Source organism: Fusarium coffeatum, assembly GCF_003316985.1.
Source record: "Fusarium coffeatum strain FIESC_28 chromosome Unknown BRIP53273_contig_178, whole genome shotgun sequence".
In the NCBI taxonomy this organism is placed as follows: domain Eukaryota; kingdom Fungi; phylum Ascomycota; class Sordariomycetes; order Hypocreales; family Nectriaceae; genus Fusarium; species Fusarium coffeatum.
Genome location: NW_022157971.1, coordinates 80857 through 98259, shown reverse-complemented (window position 1 = coordinate 98259; position 17403 = coordinate 80857). Strand labels below are relative to the sequence as shown.

The 17403-nt window shown below is 49.6% G+C and overlaps 5 protein-coding genes across 5 annotated transcripts; 1 reads left to right on the top strand and 4 right to left on the bottom strand.

The window, feature by feature from the left end:
* Nucleotides 1–882: 882 nt before the first annotated feature.
* FIESC28_07912 (uncharacterized protein) lies at nt 883–3419 on the bottom strand (the record flags this gene model as incomplete). Its single annotated transcript, XM_031162052.1, has 2 exons — nt 883–1101; nt 1155–3419. The coding sequence occupies 2 exons, from the start codon at nt 3417–3419 to the stop codon at nt 883–885; spliced, it is 2484 nt and encodes an 827-aa protein (XP_031013906.1).
* A 4026-nt stretch (nt 3420–7445) lies between these two features.
* Nucleotides 7446–8531, bottom strand: FIESC28_07911 (uncharacterized protein; the record flags this gene model as incomplete). Its single annotated transcript, XM_031162051.1, has 1 exon — nt 7446–8531. One exon carries the CDS (start codon nt 8529–8531, stop codon nt 7446–7448), a length of 1086 nt encoding a protein of 361 aa, XP_031013905.1.
* Nucleotides 8532–10076: 1545 nt separating this feature from the next.
* On the bottom strand, nt 10077–11169 carry FIESC28_07910 (uncharacterized protein; the record flags this gene model as incomplete). The annotated part of the gene is made up of 4 exons (XM_031162050.1): nt 10077–10603; nt 10657–10769; nt 10993–11064; nt 11156–11169. The coding sequence occupies 4 exons, from the start codon at nt 11167–11169 to the stop codon at nt 10077–10079; spliced, it is 726 nt and encodes a 241-aa protein (XP_031013904.1).
* Nucleotides 11170–11715: 546 nt separating this feature from the next.
* Nucleotides 11716–14179, top strand: FIESC28_07909 (uncharacterized protein; the record flags this gene model as incomplete). The annotated part of the gene is made up of 2 exons (XM_031162049.1): nt 11716–13332; nt 13382–14179. The coding sequence occupies 2 exons, from the start codon at nt 11716–11718 to the stop codon at nt 14177–14179; spliced, it is 2415 nt and encodes an 804-aa protein (XP_031013903.1).
* A 415-nt stretch (nt 14180–14594) lies between these two features.
* FIESC28_07908 (uncharacterized protein) lies at nt 14595–15298 on the bottom strand (the record flags this gene model as incomplete). Its single annotated transcript, XM_031162048.1, has 2 exons — nt 14595–15100; nt 15157–15298. 2 exons carry the CDS (start codon nt 15296–15298, stop codon nt 14595–14597), a joined length of 648 nt encoding a protein of 215 aa, XP_031013902.1.
* Between the last annotated feature and the right edge of the window lie 2105 nt (nt 15299–17403).

Sequence of the window (17403 nt, the reverse complement as noted above, 5' to 3'; positions counted from 1 at the left end):
AGTGTTAACATTGGCTGCATCACATGACCAACCAACCGCAACTTGGCAATGTCGACATCAGGACTTCAGGTATTTACCAACACCAGGCCCTTACTCTGCTCTGAAGTATTTCATTTAATCTTGTGCATATCAGATTAATTATTGTCTGATTGGGAAGTATAAAACTCACATCAATTCAGCCCAGTTTATTTACACTTTCTGCGACGACATCGTGCCTTTGGAAGAACTGAGCTTGCGGCATAAACATCACATACTTTCTATTTTATGACAAAGCAATTCAGTAGAACAATGTAATCTAAAAACAGTCCAAGAAGTTGGCATCTATTGAAGAGTGTACCTGAATAAAAGACATCAGTTCAAGATAGATATGTCTGATTAGGTAGTCTGATGCCTAGAGACTTACCCTAAAGCTGCAAACGAAAGCCCAACCAATCACAGCACGAGATTATATACGAGAGTTGAGAATTAGATGTCTTTACTATGGTCATATCTTTCATCGTAAAATCTATCATTGATCCAATTTTTCAAAGATGCAAAAGGGGTATGATGAACAGAATGCTAACAATCAAACCAAAATCACTGACGCAGGTAGGCCAGCCTAGTAAAATCCAGATCCGCCTTACCCCGGTACTCCTGTCTTGCTATGCAATTCACTGACATTCCAACAACCATGTCGCCACAAATGCTGCACTCGCTCGATCCTTTTTCACCCAGGTAACCACTTGTGTTATCCCGGTCCTGGTCCTCCATAAAACACTGCGCTGCCCCCTCTCTTCTATTGTTCTGATCTTCTTCGTCCTCCTATGTTGGTGGTCTTGGTACCGTCTGTCCCAAAATCTATGTACCGAAGCGAATATGTATTTCGCAAAGGTCTTGATCTTATCAAGCCCATCCCAGCATCTCGAGGGTGCTTCGGGCATCTGCTGCTGCCATGTTGTTGACAGCGAGCTGTCGAACTTGGGTACCGCGTCGGAGACGTTGAAGTGCGATTGAAATCTTCCAGGCTTCCGATTCATCGATAACGAACAGGTATCGTTTACCTTCTTGGTCTCGAACTGTGGCGCGCACAATGTGCAGACCCTGGGATTTCCACTCTCCAGTCTGAGGAATTATGTTAGTATTTTGAAACTTCTAATCGTATAGGAACAACATACCTCGATTTGTTTGAGCGTCCAAGCCTTAACATCCCATTCTCGTTGAGGTACACTTCGAACATCGTCATCAATAAAAAGACCTTCGGTAGTAACGCGCAGTATCAGTCCGTCAGTCACCGTTCCGACACCGGAGATAAGCTGACTGGCGGGTGTCTTGGAGAACTGGTTCATGAACAGATAGACACCCGAGATAACAATCTTTTCTGGATCCTTGGTAGAGTATGGGCCAGTCCGATTCGAAGGAGGCGGCGTCGTTCGACCAGTAGTCTGAGAAGCGGCCCAAGATTCTTCGGAGCCCAGAGAAGACATGGAGGTTCTTTGCCTTGGCTGCTTTGGCTTGTCGTAAGGTCGATATGAGTTTTCGGTGCTAACGCCAGAAACATTGGATCTAGTGGCAGAAGGAGCAGGCTTGCGTTGAGTGGAAGCTGTGCTGGGCGCAGGTCTGGGAGCAGTAGATGTCGAAGTGGTGGACTTCGGAGCAGGCGGGCGACCGTTCGGCCACATGCTGGTCTTCTCACCAACACCCGAGTAGGCGTAACTGCTTGGTTGACGGGAGGCAGTCTCTCTTGCAGCTCGTTCTCTCTCAGCCTTCTCCTTTTCAGCTTGTTCCTTCTCAGCCTTCTCTTTCTCAAGTCTCTCCTTCTCAGCCTTTTCCATCTCCTTTTGCTTCTGCTGTTCTTCTCGTCGTTTGGCCTCCTCGGCTTCCTTCTTCCTGAGAGCCTCTCGTTCAGCAGCAAACTTCTTTCTTCTGGCCTCGCGCTCTTCGGCTTCCTTCTTCTTCTTCTCTGCAAGCTCGCGAGCCTCCTTCTCCCGTTGTGCTTCTCTTTCGCGAATTTCCTTGGCCTCCTTCTCCAAGCGCTCACGTTCTCTGCGCTCTTCCTCCAATTTGATCGCCAACTCCTTGGCGCGTTGCTCAGCCTCGAGTCGTTCTTTCCTCTCTCTGGCTTCCTGTTCCTTACGCTCACGCTGCTTTTCTCTCTCTTGACGTTCCTTGGCATCCTTTGCTCTCAACTCAGCAAGTCGTTTGGCGGCTTCTTCTCGTCGCTTTTGTTCGGCTTCCTTCGCCCTGCGTTCTTCTTCCTTCCTTCTCATCTCTTCGCGAGCCTTTGCCCATGAAGTCCTCTTAGCAGCCTCTGCCTTTTCCGCTTCAAGTCTTGCAGCCTCTATTCTTGCAGCTTCGATTCTCGCGGCTTCTGCCTTCTCGGCCTCGATCCTTGCGGCCTCGGCCTTCTCGGCTTCAATTCTTGCAGCTTCCGCCTTCTCAGCTTCTATCCTGGCAGCTTCAGCTTTAGCGGCCTCAATCCTAGCAGCCTCGGCTTTGGCAGCTTCAATCCTTGCGGCTTCAGCTTTGGCAGCTTTGGCAGCTTCTGCCTTGGCGGCCTCGGCTTTTGCAGCTTCGATTCTTGCAGCTTCGATTCTTGCAGCCTCAGCTTTTGCTGCCTCGGCCTTTGCGGCTTCAGCTCTGGCGACTTTCTCTGGATCAGGCGCCGGCTTGGACTTGGACTTTGGAGGAGGACTTGAGGGACGAGATTTCGGCGGAGGCGAGGGATCCCGTGGCTTAGGTTTTGACTTGGACTTCGATTTGGAGGGCTTCGGTGGAGGTGTCTCGGGAGGCGTATGCGGTGGTGGAGGCCGAGCTTGAGGAAACGGCTCGGACTCATTTCGAGGTGATTGCCGTGCCGAGTGAGGAGGAGGCGGAGGGGGAGAGTCGGACTGCGGCGCGCTGTTCCATGATGTTCTGGGACCACTGCCATGAGGTGGAGGCCTGGGAGGAGTATCATGGTGAGGAGGCGGCGGAGGAGGGGTGCCATGCGGTGAAGGAGGTGGTGGTGCTCCTGCTGAATTTGATGACCAGAAACCCGAATTCCATCCTCCTCCCTGACCACCACGCCCAGAACTACCAGGACCACTGCCTCCAGGAGCCCCAGGGAAACCTTTATCCTGATTCTGGAACCGACCCAATGCCCATGCTCCAAAGCCGACACCAATGACCAACATTCCCATTGCCGCATTATTCAATCCATTGAAGCTTTCCCACCAAGTACGGAAGACGGGGGCGAGCGTCTGACCAAGCACAACGAGTATCAAGGCTGAGGCGAATCCGGCAGCGAAACTGTTCACATTCGGTTGCATAGACGGGAGGTATAAGAAACCGCCTCCGGATGAGTGCTCAGGGATGACGAAGATATCGTATTTGCCTGGAGGCAAGCCAGAACCCTTTGGCACTCCGCCATGAGGCGGAGGCGGCGGAGGGGGGCCGCTCATTCTCGTCGTTCAGTTCGAATGGGTTGTTTAAGATAACTCCTTGTCCTATCGGGGGTTCGGAGTCGTAGTCGTTAGACGCGAGCGCTGAATTACGAGAGTCTCGCGGTAGCCATCAAGGCTGCGAGATATTATCGGTACTAAAATCAGACAGGTCAGTTGATGCCTTCGGCATACTTGGGATTAAGCAAAGGAAAGAGCCGTTTAACGAAAGTTGTAAAGTTGACAATACAAAAACAGCAGTCGAAAAATTTCCAATCCCGAGTGGCTGGGGCTGGGTGCGCGGCAAGGGAAACGAGGTTGGACAGGACGGACTCACGCAAGACAAAATCGGTAATACAGGGAATTCGGATCTAACTCGAGTCGAGGATCCAGAGGAAAACTGATGTTGCAAAAAGTATCGTGCGAAGAGCAACGAAGCAGAAACGACCGCTTGTGACACAAAACACAATGCTCTATTGACCTTAATTAGGTGCAGTTGCGAGATGCAAAGAACCAGTGCTGCCGGCTCAGACAAGCGAGAAGTAAAAAGCCAGGATGTCAAGAGCACGAGGAGAGGAGGAGACAGTAGAAAAATGGCGCGGCTTCTTGGTGGAGATGCAGGTAAAGAGAGGCGGAGGTGGAGAGAGAGTGCAGACAGAGAGACCAGACAAGGTCGAGGCAAAGACCAAGAGCAAGCAGAGAACATGGGAGTATCCATGTTTACTTCCAGGCGCTTTGGGAAAGGTGGATGCGGACGGGACGGGCATGGGTATCGAGTGAAGTGGGTGGGTGGGTGGATGCAGGCGGGTTGACGGGTGGATGAGCCCTGGAGAAGGTACATTGCAGGTACCATGAGCGCCTTCTGCAGTTAGGCCAGGGCCTGAAGACTCGCTGTGACGCTTCATGGCTAGCGCAGCTGCCCTGGTCGGCGGGGCACACCCGCTTAGAGTGACCCACCCTATGGACATCGTCACTCACTCGTGGTTTCTAACTGGTGAATAGTCGCAAACGACAACTTCACCCTGGACTTTTTATCCTATCAGTGGAGAGACTGGGACTGGGTAGGTTCCAACGCTGGTCCTGAAAGACTTCAATTTCTTGTCTCCTCACGATTCGCAAAGGTTCATTGGGCTGGCGGAGGCCGTTGCGATCCATGATACGATATGCTGAACGGCTTTGTTAACGATATGGCTGGTTGACATGTCAACCCTATCTGACGTGCAGGGCATTCAACTGTTGTCCTGTACTTTTTTTCTGGTTTGGATATGGAGATATGCTCTGATACTGGCGGCCTGATATATGAAGCTGCGATTACCAATGATACAAAGGCTATATCGAAGTCGCCTTTGGCAGAGTGTAAGCGTCCTTTATCAAGGTATATCCTGCTTCCATCTGCCGAACACCATTCTCGAAGGAACGACTGCTATTAGTTCCTCTTCATTTCCCACAAGACATGAAGCTGGGTCTCCCCTGCTTGTCACTATCTCGACGCTCTCATACTCGAGAACCCTCTTATTCTTCTCACCTGTTCCTTGTGCAATGCGGGTGGCTTGCATCCTGTCCATGGAAAGCATTGACGGGACCCTGTGGATCAAAGAGCAGAACGACTACAAGGACAGGCTATTGGATAGCAGCAAAACGGTCTTCTGAGGTTGACGACCCAAATCATAACCCCAAAAGCTGGCTGAGATGCCCAAGGTGTATGAGCCATTTCGACTCAAACGGATCCTCTTGTCGGCAACCCCTCCAAAGACTCGGCGACTGGGCAATTTAGCGACAAACCGTTACCGAGCAGAAGGAAGTTCCGGGCTCGTTTATGAGCTTGTGCCAACTCGCGCACAGCAAATGGGATCTTCCCCGCCTGTCGATCTAAAGAGACAGGTGTCGTGATAGGCATTCCCCTCAAGCGTTTTGAAACGATTGGGCAGCAGTGAATGCATTTGCTTCTGGTCCTTGCAGCTTGCTCCAATGCTCGTCAACAAAAGTTGCAGAATCTAGCATCTGTCCCCGCTGGGAAGATATCTCGTGCATCGGTTCCTTGACACTTCATCAAAGTCCCGCAGTTGTTGGTAAAAGCCCGAGCTCTTGCCCTGGCAAACAAATCCACCTGTGCAAAAGTTTGCACGCATGAGAGGAAACTTGAAACTAGCAACGGCGATGTTTTCACCGCCAGAAAGTGCTGAGGTAACTGAAATCCGCATTCGTGGTCTGGGCCTCGTAGTATCCTTGTTGCGGCTTAGACGATGCCGCGGCTCTTCTTTCGTCTCTCACTGTGGTTACATACTGGGGTGCCACAGCACCAATACCACGGGTGCGGTTTTGTTCTTGGTCAATCGAGGTAAATAAACATCCTCTAGTTACAAGAATGACTCGACTTCCCACTACCGTGGGAGCTTTGAGTTTGGTACCTGAGGGGCTACCAGTGACTCCAAGAAACCGCCAAACTGCTTCCCTTCATCTGCCGACGTCATTTACTTGAATGCAACCTCGAATACAACTCTGAAAGCTTATTATGTTTGTTGCAAATCCCTCAACTTGCGACTCAACTCAAGTTTCGAGTGAAGTTCAGAGCCGATTGGCTTTGAACTGCCCGTAGCTTCCGCGACGCCAAGGAAAGAGGAGTGGCTGTCCCTTCTTCACCGCTGAGGCCCTCTTTTTATTTCTCCAGCTGGTCTTTGCCCAGCCTCCAAAAAACGCAAAATAATCTTTACGAGAATATCGAATATCAAAATCGTGGCACCAATCGACGACCAAATGCACTTCATTTGTGCATTTATCAAGCAGTCAATCCTGCAATTTCCAGCAAATTGGTACCTGACTCGAAAGCAATTGTCCTCTTCAATTGAGCGTTGCCTGGCAACCAGAGATCAGCAGAATACACCCCAGATCAGAAGAAATAGCGCGCTAAACTCGCGACCACTTCGGCTAGTGACGTAGCTCCGCCACCAAATCTATTAGCCTACGACGGACTCTCGTGCAACTCAATGCAGAGCAGTTAAATCGCTGCATGTCTGAGCCTGATGTTATGCTAAAGCCCGATCTCTGAGCTAGTCTCACATTGAAACCACCTTGGCCGAGCGAAAAATGAACTTCAACAATCATTTTGCTTTCTTCTGTGTGGTTAAGAGAATTTCATCTCGTGGTCTGGCCTCTATTAGGCACCCTGCTCTCCTCGTGGTGGGCTAATGAGAAGTGACAGACCACCAAGTACTTCTGATGTACCGCCGTGATCCATGTAAGCTCATCCTCATGCAAGAGCGGGACGGTGTGGCCAGGGTCAACTTGGCTTTTTTGATAGCTCGTCAAGTCGAGTCACCTGTTTACCAAGAAGCCTGTCATCTCCGGTGTAACCAATGATACATCGGGTGAATTTGTGTACAATACGATTATCCGGCAATGTAACCAAGAGGCGCAATGAGAAACAACGGTGTTGAGCTGCGAGTCCCCAGGTGGATGTCAGAAGAATTGTCCTCTAAGGCTTAGGCTACAGAAATAAAGCAGCCCAAGTGCCGGTCTTAACTGACCTTAAATGACGAAGTTATTTCGTCTCTTATGCTCCCCGGGGTCAATTCTTCTGACACTCAGAGGGTCCCCAAGAATGAAACAGGCGGCTGGTTGTGGAGAAGGTCCGTGGTGGGCAGCACTCAACACGTTCATCACTCGACAAGGAACAAGGTTTCATGTGATGCTGCAAACTCTAATGTACGCTCAACGGTGATGCTGCATCTAGTCCTCATTTGCCAATCGCTAATCGAACTATTATTGCTTTACTCCTACCATGCAAACACCTAACAGTACAGTACTAGGCGATCTATGTATATACAATCGCTGAGAGATCGAGAACCCATTCCAATAGCACAGGACGCCTTGCATGCCTATACAAACATCCATCCATTAATCGTTCCCTCCCCATTGCTGCGATATGAAAGTCGCAGCGTCTGCGACCCATGACAGCCCATTAAGTAGTATCCTTAGAACCCATAGCCACCAAACGGCGACTTGAACCACAAGCAGAATTATCCGTACCAGCAGCGTGAGAAACAACAGTCACATCTTCTTAATGCGGTTGTTGGCAACTTTCAGCTTCGCACCTGTTCGGTCGACATCCTGATCCAACTCATCCAGGTATCGAATCTGATGCTCGACTTCCTCGTGTATCTGCTCACCCATCTCTCTCTGTCGCCGGATGATAGCCGTAAGCTGATCGACTGCGAGATCCTGGTTCTGCATCTCTTGCTTCTGGAGCTGCAGCACCCCTGAGTTGTCCAGCTCTCGTGTCTTGTCTGTCTCTGGCAGAGGAGCACCCAAAACACGACCGGCGGGACGGCCTCCCCTTAGAAGTCCAGCTTTATCGGCTGCTGAAGCCTGGCCTTGACTAACTCCACCTCGTCCGGCAGCAGCCGTTGAGCTGGGCATGCTGTTAGAAAGCTTATCCAAACCCTCCCGTTCCATGCGAGCTTGAGAAACTAGGTCGCGACGACGCCTTAGTTCACCCTCGCCTAGTCTTCCAGACTCTTGGATTCTTCGCAGCCCGTCGGCGAGTGTGGCGATCAAAGTTCCACTGCGGACGAGGACTCTCTTGGCCGCCGCGCCTGCTTCCGCTGCAGCTGTCGAGTTGCCATTATCCACAGCTGCATCTCTCCTTGACAAACACTGTCGAGCCTCATGTAGATTCTGTTTCAAATCCCGATGAATGTCCAACCATGTACCTGGATCCGCGGCGCCAGCGGCAGCATTCCTCGACATTCCGCCCGCTGATACTGCAGAATTTGTCGTGCTCGAGCTGGGCAGGTTCAAGAAAGTTCTCCATGCTGAGGTGTCGCGCCATCGTCGGTCAGGCGACTCTGCGATCGCACGTAGATATTTCTCGAGTCCGGTTTGGCGGTCGCGGGTCAATTCGACGTTGTTGACAGTGGATTTCAACCAGTGTTTGGCAGGAAGCGGTTCTGGTGGTGGCGCGCCAACTTCCTGCGTGAGCGTTTTGTTGAGCTCATCAAAGTCGGAGTATCTTTTTTGAACGACGAAAGAGCGCAAAGGTAGTCGAAGTGTGATATTGTAGAGTGTATACGGTTTCTTAGATCCCTCGTCGGAGACGCTGGTGGAAGGAATGGCGATTTCTGGCGGCGGAGCCATGTTGGGGTTCTTTACTACTTTGCGCTTCGCTGTTCACTGGGATTTGTACGAGACGATGATTTGGAATCAAAAGGATGCAATATAATACGTTCTATGAAGAACAACTTTGATGTGAGCGATGGGCAAAAACCAAGATATGAAAGAGAGAAATGGTGGCTGCGTCATGGTCATTGCGTTTCTCTAGATAGCATACCTAAGAGCTGCCTGACGTATTCGTACAGTGAGACTTTAGTTATGCAGGCCCTGTTCTATAGCGCAGGCTGACCGTCAAGGTCACGGCGCCCGGTAATTGGCGCCACTAAACTGGAATCGGTTGTGCATGCGACCAGCTATACAGTACAGAATCACACTGTGATTGATATCATTCGACTGAAGGCATCGCTGACTTACAACTTACTACTTTTAGTTCACAACCGTCAGATGCTGAGATCTCATATCTAATAAACATATTTACTTCATTGTTCCTCGATGTTTGTTCACGAAAATTTACAGACTCAATTACGGACTGTATCTGCATCTGCTCTAGCTTCGGCTTAAGTCTCACAAGCCCATCCATCACCAATACTACAGAGACGGCTGAACTAAACAAAGATATTGTTTCGTTCTGTGTTTTACTGGTTTCCTCTGAAACGACTTTATTTCCATTTAAAACAACTCTACGTATCGTATATTTCTTGTGTTGTATCTGCCTCGACCAAGTGGAATCCGCTCGACGGTGAAACCTGGTGCGACAGTAAACGTTCATCTGACAAAGTGCGCTTCAACACAATCTGATAAGTCAATGTAGCGATCTTTGTTTATGAGAGTTTTCGAAGTATACCCAAAACAGCTTTGAATCACCCTCTGTATATCAGACATCTGATACAAGAAGGCAGAAACTTGCAGAGGTTGGATGCAGTAACCATGAGAGGTCCATATCCTATATATGGTAACAAAGAGAGGCAATGTCACGAGACAATTATGTGAGCCAAGACGACAGGTCAAGGCAGAGTCTCGGGCTGTCAGCCCTCCATTCATTGAAGAACCTACCCTACCGAAAGCTTATTTTACAGTCACTCATGAGATTTCAACTACTGGTGAGCTCATGAATCAGACTCTCTCGGATAACCCGAAATACAAACGAAGGCAATCAAAAGTTCTCTATTCCCAATGGCTTAACAGATATAAAGCCCATACCGTTAATCTTGAAATCGCTAGAATCACAGCTAGCTATGTATCCTCAACCCATCTTAACTTCGGCCTTGATTTCATGGCTGCGGCCCGTCCCGTCCCCCGCTGGCCTCCCACGGTGTTACTCAACACAAAGCCGGGTGTCCAACAAGATCAAATTTGTACTCATTCTCAAGGACTCAATACACTTCCCGGAACAAGTTAAAGAGAAAAGTTTCGCTTCTATGGCTAAACGTCTCTCCCCAAAAGTATCGGTCCACAACTCCAAATTCATGCCCTTTTAACCTCCTGCCAGAGAAACCTATTGTTGTCCCCCAAAGCACATTCGTGGTCGCGTTCATTATATCTCTCGAGAGACTGATGGTATCAGAACGATTAGAAAGTTTCCTGGTCATCCAGAGCTTCACCCTCGGCAGGGATCTCGAATCCCTCCTCTGTAGAATACAGAATAGTCTGGATCTGCTTGACAAGGCCATCCTCTTGCTTCTCCAACTCAGGATCCTCATCGACAGCCTGTTGAACAAGGAGCTCAATATCTCGGAGCTTGCTGAAGTAAAAGTCACGCTCCCTCTCCAGACCAACCACTGTCTCCTTGAGCGTAGCGTTCTCTTGCTGCAGAGCGGCGGTAGCGGGTCCGGCGGCCTTTGCAACACGGGGTCCACCGCTAGGAGTGCTGCCTCCACGGCGAGCGGCGCCAGTAGTAGCGGCGGGTCGAGGAGCGGCAGCAGCGGGAGGCATAGAACCACCCTTTCGTCGGGCGACGGCATCGTACTCGTGATCGGGGAAGTTAAGGTCCCAGAATCGCTTTGTCCATTGGAGGAACTCGAGGTTGTCCTGCATCTTGCATTTTATGAGTTGAGGGACGGGGATAGGCTTGTCGATCTGGTGCTTGGCAAAGGTGTCTGCCAACGAGTCAGTATGGTACCGTGGACGAGTCAAGGTAAAGGCGACTGACTTTGGAGGACCTTGAAATTTTGAATGTACAGGTATTCAGAGTTCACGTTGAACTTGACCTTGGACATGGGAACGTCCATGTAGATGCTGTCGAAGACCTGGCACAGAGCGGCACTGAAAAAGCGGTGTTAGAATCGGTCATTCTGTAGATCATGACTGCTCCGTGCAGTGTTGATTCGCCATAAGAGAGGACCGTCATGGCTAGAGGACATCGTGATGGCGATCGCGGGGTTGTTTTGGTGTTTTGTTATGGATTGCTCCTCCATGATGGCATGGTGCAACACAACGTAGCAAACCGCAACGAGGGGGCGGGGCAAGTGAGGATAGAACAACTTACCCAGTACCGCATTGCTCAACCTTTGTGATGTTGAGTTGCAGAAGGCTGTTGAGCCATGCAACAAGCTCTTGTCTACATTACGCCCCAGGTTAGTTTACAAACTGCGACGGTTTTGTAGGTAGGATCTGCCATTTCATCGACAGCCTTGAACATGGTCACCAACCTCGACTCTCCCATTTTGAACTGATTGTTGGGGTTTGTGGTTTATTATCGGGGTCGTAAAATGCTGTCGAAGAAGAGTATGGTCTTGGAGAAGAAGAAAACAGAAGGAAGAATGGCGCAAAAGGGACAAGAGGCTAAGAGAGATTGCGTCTGTCGGGTTAAGTTGGGGAGAAATTAAAAGCAACTGCCTTCGCGCTGATTCCACGAAGCTGCCAGCCCGTTTGCCTGTCACCCAATCAACCACTCAGCCGTTGGTGGGGGGTTACCCAGAAGAACCAGTGCCTGCGTTGTGTTTTTGCTGTTCCTTAATGGGCCGTGCATGTACCGCCACGTACTGTCTCTGAACCCCTCTGCGGGACGTCACGTGGCAGAGCACTGGTAGGTGATCCAATCGCTCTCCATGGCCTCTGTTGCAAGCTCTCACCGCCAAAATTTCCAGAAGCGGCAGAAAAAAAAAAGTTCGAGATTTGCTCCAAATCCAAGAAGGTGCCCCACTGCTTGAAGTCGCGTTCTGCAAATCTTGATCAATTGTAGAACAAGTACCATTTTCTAATTGACAAGATGGCGCCCTCAAATAAGCGAAAGCCCGCGGAAGACGACTTCATCTACACAATTGACGACGACGACGAGCTTCCCGTTGAGGAGGAGGAAGTCACTGCAGAGCCTCCCAAGAAGAAGGCCAAAACTGCGAAAAAGTCAAAGAAATCGAAGCGCGCTGCCAGCCCCGAAAACGAGGATGAGGAAAGCGATGGCGCAGAAGGCATCTGGGGATTCAAAGATGACGACGATGGTGCTATGGACTCCGATTTCGAGTTCGGTGGTGAAGACAACAACGACCTAGGCACAGAAGAGTTCGAGGGTTGGGGTTTCGACGGCGCAAAGAAGGGAATGAACGCCGACAAGAAGGGAGTGGATCTTGATGAAATCATCCGAAGACGCCGCGAAAAGAAGCTTGGAAAGTCTACCGAGGATGCGCCTGAGGCTGAAGAGAACGAGGTCGAGGCCGAGGCTATGGAAGTTGACCTGGACGATGACGACGATGAGGTCCTCGCTGACGACGCATTCGGTATGAACGTTGCTTCTGATGCCGAGGAATCTGGCGATGAAAAGGACGAGGATGATGAGGAGGAGGAGGGATCTGTTGCTGAGGGAGACGAGGACGACGATGCTGCCTCAGACAACGACTCTGTTGCTACTCCCACCGGCCACCCTGAAGATGATGGTTCCGACGACAGCGACGACGAGGAAGATGCAGAGGAGGAAGCCAAGCGCAAGGCTTTCTTCGCTCCTGAAGACGAGAACACATCCGATAAGAAGACATCTGCTTCTTCTTTCCAGTCAATGTCCTTGTCCCGCCCAATTCAGCGTGGTCTTGCTTCAGTCGGCTTCAACAAGCCCACGCCCATTCAGGCCAAGGCTATCCCTATTGCGCTGATGGGTAAGGATGTCGTCGGTGGTGCTCAGACAGGTAGTGGTAAGACAGGTGCTTTCATCCTGCCTATCCTGGAACGTCTTCTTTACCGACCCAAGAAGATTCCTACCACTCGTGTTGTCGTCCTTCTTCCTACTCGTGAATTGGCTATTCAGTGTCACGCTGTCGCGACAAAGCTCGCTGCGTTCACCGATATCAAGTTCACTCTTGCCGTTGGTGGTCTCAGTCTCAAGGCCCAGGAACTTGAGTTGAAGCTGCGACCCGATGTCATCATTGCGACACCCGGTCGTTTCATTGATCATATGCGCAACTCTGCCAGCTTCAACGTTGACACTGTTGAGATTATGGTCCTTGATGAAGCCGATCGTATGCTCGAGGACGGTTTCGCCGACGAACTTAACGAAATTCTTACAACACTCCCCAAATCACGACAAACCATGCTTTTCTCCGCTACCATGACATCCAGTGTCGACCGTCTTATCAAGGTCGGTCTTAACAGACCTGCTCGAGTGATGGTGGATTCTCAGAAAAAGACTGTCACTACTCTGGTCCAAGAGTTTGTCCGTCTACGACCCGGCCGAGAGGAGAAGCGCATGGGTTACCTGGCATATGTTTGCAAGAACCTTTACAAGGAGCGAGTTATTATCTTTTTCCGTCAAAAGAAGGAGGCTCACAGAGCCCGAATCATCTTTGGCCTGCTTGGTCTATCATGTGCTGAGCTCCACGGTAGCATGAACCAAACAGAGGTTAGTCCCATATTCATTCCCAATCATGACATTCACTAACATGCTTCAGCGTATTGCAAGTGTTGAGAACTTCCGTGACGGCAAGGTTTCATATCTCCTAGCTACTGATCTTGCCTCTCGTGGTCTTGATATCAAGGGTGTAGACGTTGTCATCAACTATGAGGCTCCTCAATCACACGATATTTACGTTCACAGAGTCGGTCGAACAGCCCGTGCTGGTCGCAAGGGTATTGCTCTGACAATAGCTTCTGAAAAGGACCGTAAGGTCGTTAAGGCTGCTGTCAAGGCAGGCAAGGCTCAAGGTTCCAAGATTGTCAGTCGACAACTTGATGCCGATGATGTTGACGCTCTTCAAGCTCAGATCGACGAGATGGATGACGAAATTGAGGAGATTATGCAGGAGGAGAAGGAGGAGAAGCAGCTCGCCCATGTCGACATGCAAATCAAGAAGGGTGAGAACTTGATTCACCACGAAGCCGAGATCAAGGGACGACCTAAGCGAACATGGTTCGAGTCCGAGCACGACAAGAAGAAGTCCAAGCAAGCTGGCCGCGATGAGCTCAACGGTTTGAGGGAGACCATGAAGATGAAGACAGGCAAGCTTAGCAACAAGGACAAGAAACGACTAGACGCAAAGCAGATGCGTTCCGAGGGTGGCGGAGAGTGGAGGAAGGGCAAGACGTCAGAGGCTGAGATGAAGGCCCGACACAAAGATGCCAAGGCCAAGAACAAGTCCAGCAAGGGAGGTGAGAAGGACGAAGCTCCTAGTAAGCCCAGGGGCAAGGCCGGTGGTAGAGGTGGAAGGGGTGGCAGCCGAGGCAGAGGCGGCCGAGGTGGTAGAAGATAAGTCTAAAAGTTTAGGAGTTTTATTTGGCAGCGATGTATAGATAGATTTAATTATACTCTTGACTATCTGCATCTGCACCGTCTTCGGTCTTTTTCTGTGCAACTAAACCTGATTCGGCTTATGTTCCGGCTCTCGGCTGGTAGAGGAATGTTGTGATAGAGTTTGGCAGTTTTGTACCTGTAGATCTCCGGAACCCTGATCGACAAAGCAAGGATGGTCTTCCGGTAGGCGTTCGGGGAGTATTACAGTCGAGCATTAACGATCCATTAGGTTCATGAAGGGAAAGATTATATTAATTATAAAGGAGTGTAAGAGCTCTTGTCAACGCGTATGGCTTGACATCTTTAGTGAGCTAGAATAGAAAATGATCATTATGTCATGAAATCATTCAAGTCCCTTCATTCTTTTGAGTTCTTTAGATGCCTCGGAGGCTAGAAAGGCCAAGGAGCTTAGCAAGCTGACCATGGGTGGAAATGATGTTGGTGATGACAGAGTCCAGACTCTTTTCAACACCACCAACGAGTTGGTTGGCAGTGTTTCGGACAGCAACACCGAGGAGGAGAAGAGGGCGGAGAAGAGGGTTGATGGAGTCCTTGAGAGCGCTGAGTTCAGCATCAATGGTAGAAAGAAGCTCGGGAGTCAAGCTCTCAGTGATGTTGCCCACTGTCGCGGCGATCTCTTTGATAACGTTCACGACGTTTTTGAGAGACGTGGTGAGTTGAACAACGTCCGCGTTCTGGAAGCCAGCGGCTTGAGCACCGACGCTTCCTCGAGCCTCGGTGGTGACGCGGTTGACCTCAGCGGTGGCAGCCTTCAGAGCATCGACAATCTCTTGAACATTGGCCTTGACGGCGTTTTGGGCCTGGATTGGGGCTGCACCGGTGGTAGTGTTGGTGGTCTTGAGAGCCTCAACAGCATTCTCTGTAATTCGGTCAATAAAAAACAACTTTCGAGGGACTCGGCAAAGGAAGACATACCAATATTTGTAATAGCCGTCATAGTATCATCGGCCATAGCACTCGCCGCGTTCTTGATGGTTCCAGTGATTGTATCCTGTCGGCGGACGTGAGGAACAGCAGTGGCAAGAGCAGCCAGAGTGATGAGGTTGAAGAACTTCATTTTGACTAATGAATCGTAGTCACTTGACAAGAAAGTAAAGAAAGAGTAACGAGTGAATTGATGGTGGTGGTGATATTCCAAGTTCACCTACATCGCCAGACCAGAGGAGTTATATACACATTCTTCAACACCATCCCACCCCATCGCCACCACGATCTCGACAACAACTAGTCGGGCCTGGATCTAACAAGCTTTAGGAAAACATCCCGATCGACATTCCAAAGTTTACATGGCTTAGCTTAGGACCCTTTGCTCGACTGCATTCCAGCCAAACCTTGTGTTGAAGAGACTTGGGATCTTTTGACAGTTTGCTCCGGGAAGCTATACCCAGTGCGGTCTTACAAACACGCCGTTGCCGCCGGGCCGTAGCGGGTAGGCTTCTTGGCCAGGGGACTTGTGATATGCAAGCGGTATTGCCCTTTTGAATGTGTCACTATAGAAATACTCTTGGCATCTGGAACGGTCTATCTGCCAGGAACAGCCATGTTGTATCAGTAGGTAAGTATGATGATCTCCCGTCTAACAAAGTATCCGTGGTATCAAGGAGGGTGGTAGTCCTGACGTCTAAGACATGATCGACAGGGCAGTCTTTGTTCCTGGCTTAAACAAAGTCAATCGCACATCGAAACTCCTTTGTTTTTCTTTACGAAAGCTTCCGCGTAAACTATTGGTGGTGGCCGTTGCGCTCAACTCGAGATCGACCAATAGCGTGTTGTACGCAAGACCGAAACTCCGTTGGCAACAGCTTCACATGTTGAATGAGGTTGTCTTAAACTTGACCCAGCATAACCTTGTCCGTAGCCGATCGATTAGGTTCACTCCGGTTCTCATTTGCATAAACCTGCTCTCATTGCCAGTATATGTTGAATGCGTTGAAATGAAAGTGCGATGCTGAGATTTAAGTCGATGATGGCATAGTGCTTAAGGAGGCTGGGTTACCCCATCTGTAGACTCGTGAATCGGGCCCTTTTTGCTAGTGCTAAACAGTTAATACCACTCATCTCTTATTCATTGATATTCTCCTCGCATTTCAAGGTTTTAGTTATAGACACTCGTATAGAGGTGCATGGAACTGCCGAGTTTCTGTATAGCTGCAGCCACATAGCTAATCGAGTTACCATCGTATTCACATATTGTATGGGTTGATCATATATGGCCATACTATCGTAATTCTAGTAATCAATCGAGGCTTCGGAGATGTGATGGAGATGCTGTATTCGGCTTTATATGCAGGGCTGAAATCCGTTCGGAAACTTCCGACTGGCATCACAAACTCCATACGGTATATCCGCGGATGGGTCGTTCTGTTCAGTTGTAGAATTACTCCGGAAGGGCTAGTGTCTTAGGCCATATTCACTATGTTCAAGACAAAAATTGCGCCACGGTTAGTTGAAGTCTCTATCCATCATGTGAAGATTATCTTGTTGATGTAAGAGGCTCCCCATCAAGAGCTGGTTGCCCGAACCCTTCTTCTAATCACTCGAATATGAATTCTTGACGTAATCAGTAGAAGGGAAACAATCCACAGACGAACACATCGATGGTATTGTCTGAAACTCTGGTATCTCTGATATAGGGTATGGGAAAACTGTTCACTCCCACCTGATGTCGAACTATGACCACTCTGCGCCAGAGACGTTCTGTTGTTCGACGATTCGAGTTTCAAATAGCCGTTGTGATCGACGCCCTGGGCCGTATAGCAACATCCCAACCGCTCGATAAGCTCGTCTTGGTCATCCAAGCCCTTAAACTCATTCTTCAAGTGAGGGGTTCAAGGTCTTGGCTCTTCCTATTTCACGTTCCCCACGGGGTTGCCAAGACTGTGCCTGTCTCGTTTAGATGTCAAATATGAAATCTAGATCTTCTTTCCTTGACGTCTTGGATATCTCTTTAATACAAACGTCCCCATATCGATCTGTCTCAAGAGAATACCAGCTTAGCTACCACGGTGCTTATGACATGCGATGTAAGCCTTGACTTCAATCAGATTTCAAAAAGTATTATGATATGTTCAATTCTCATTTCATTTTGCCAACTCCCTATTTGAAAAGCTTTTTGGTCATTTATGCCTCTTCCTTCTTTGACCCAACCTTATTGTACAAACA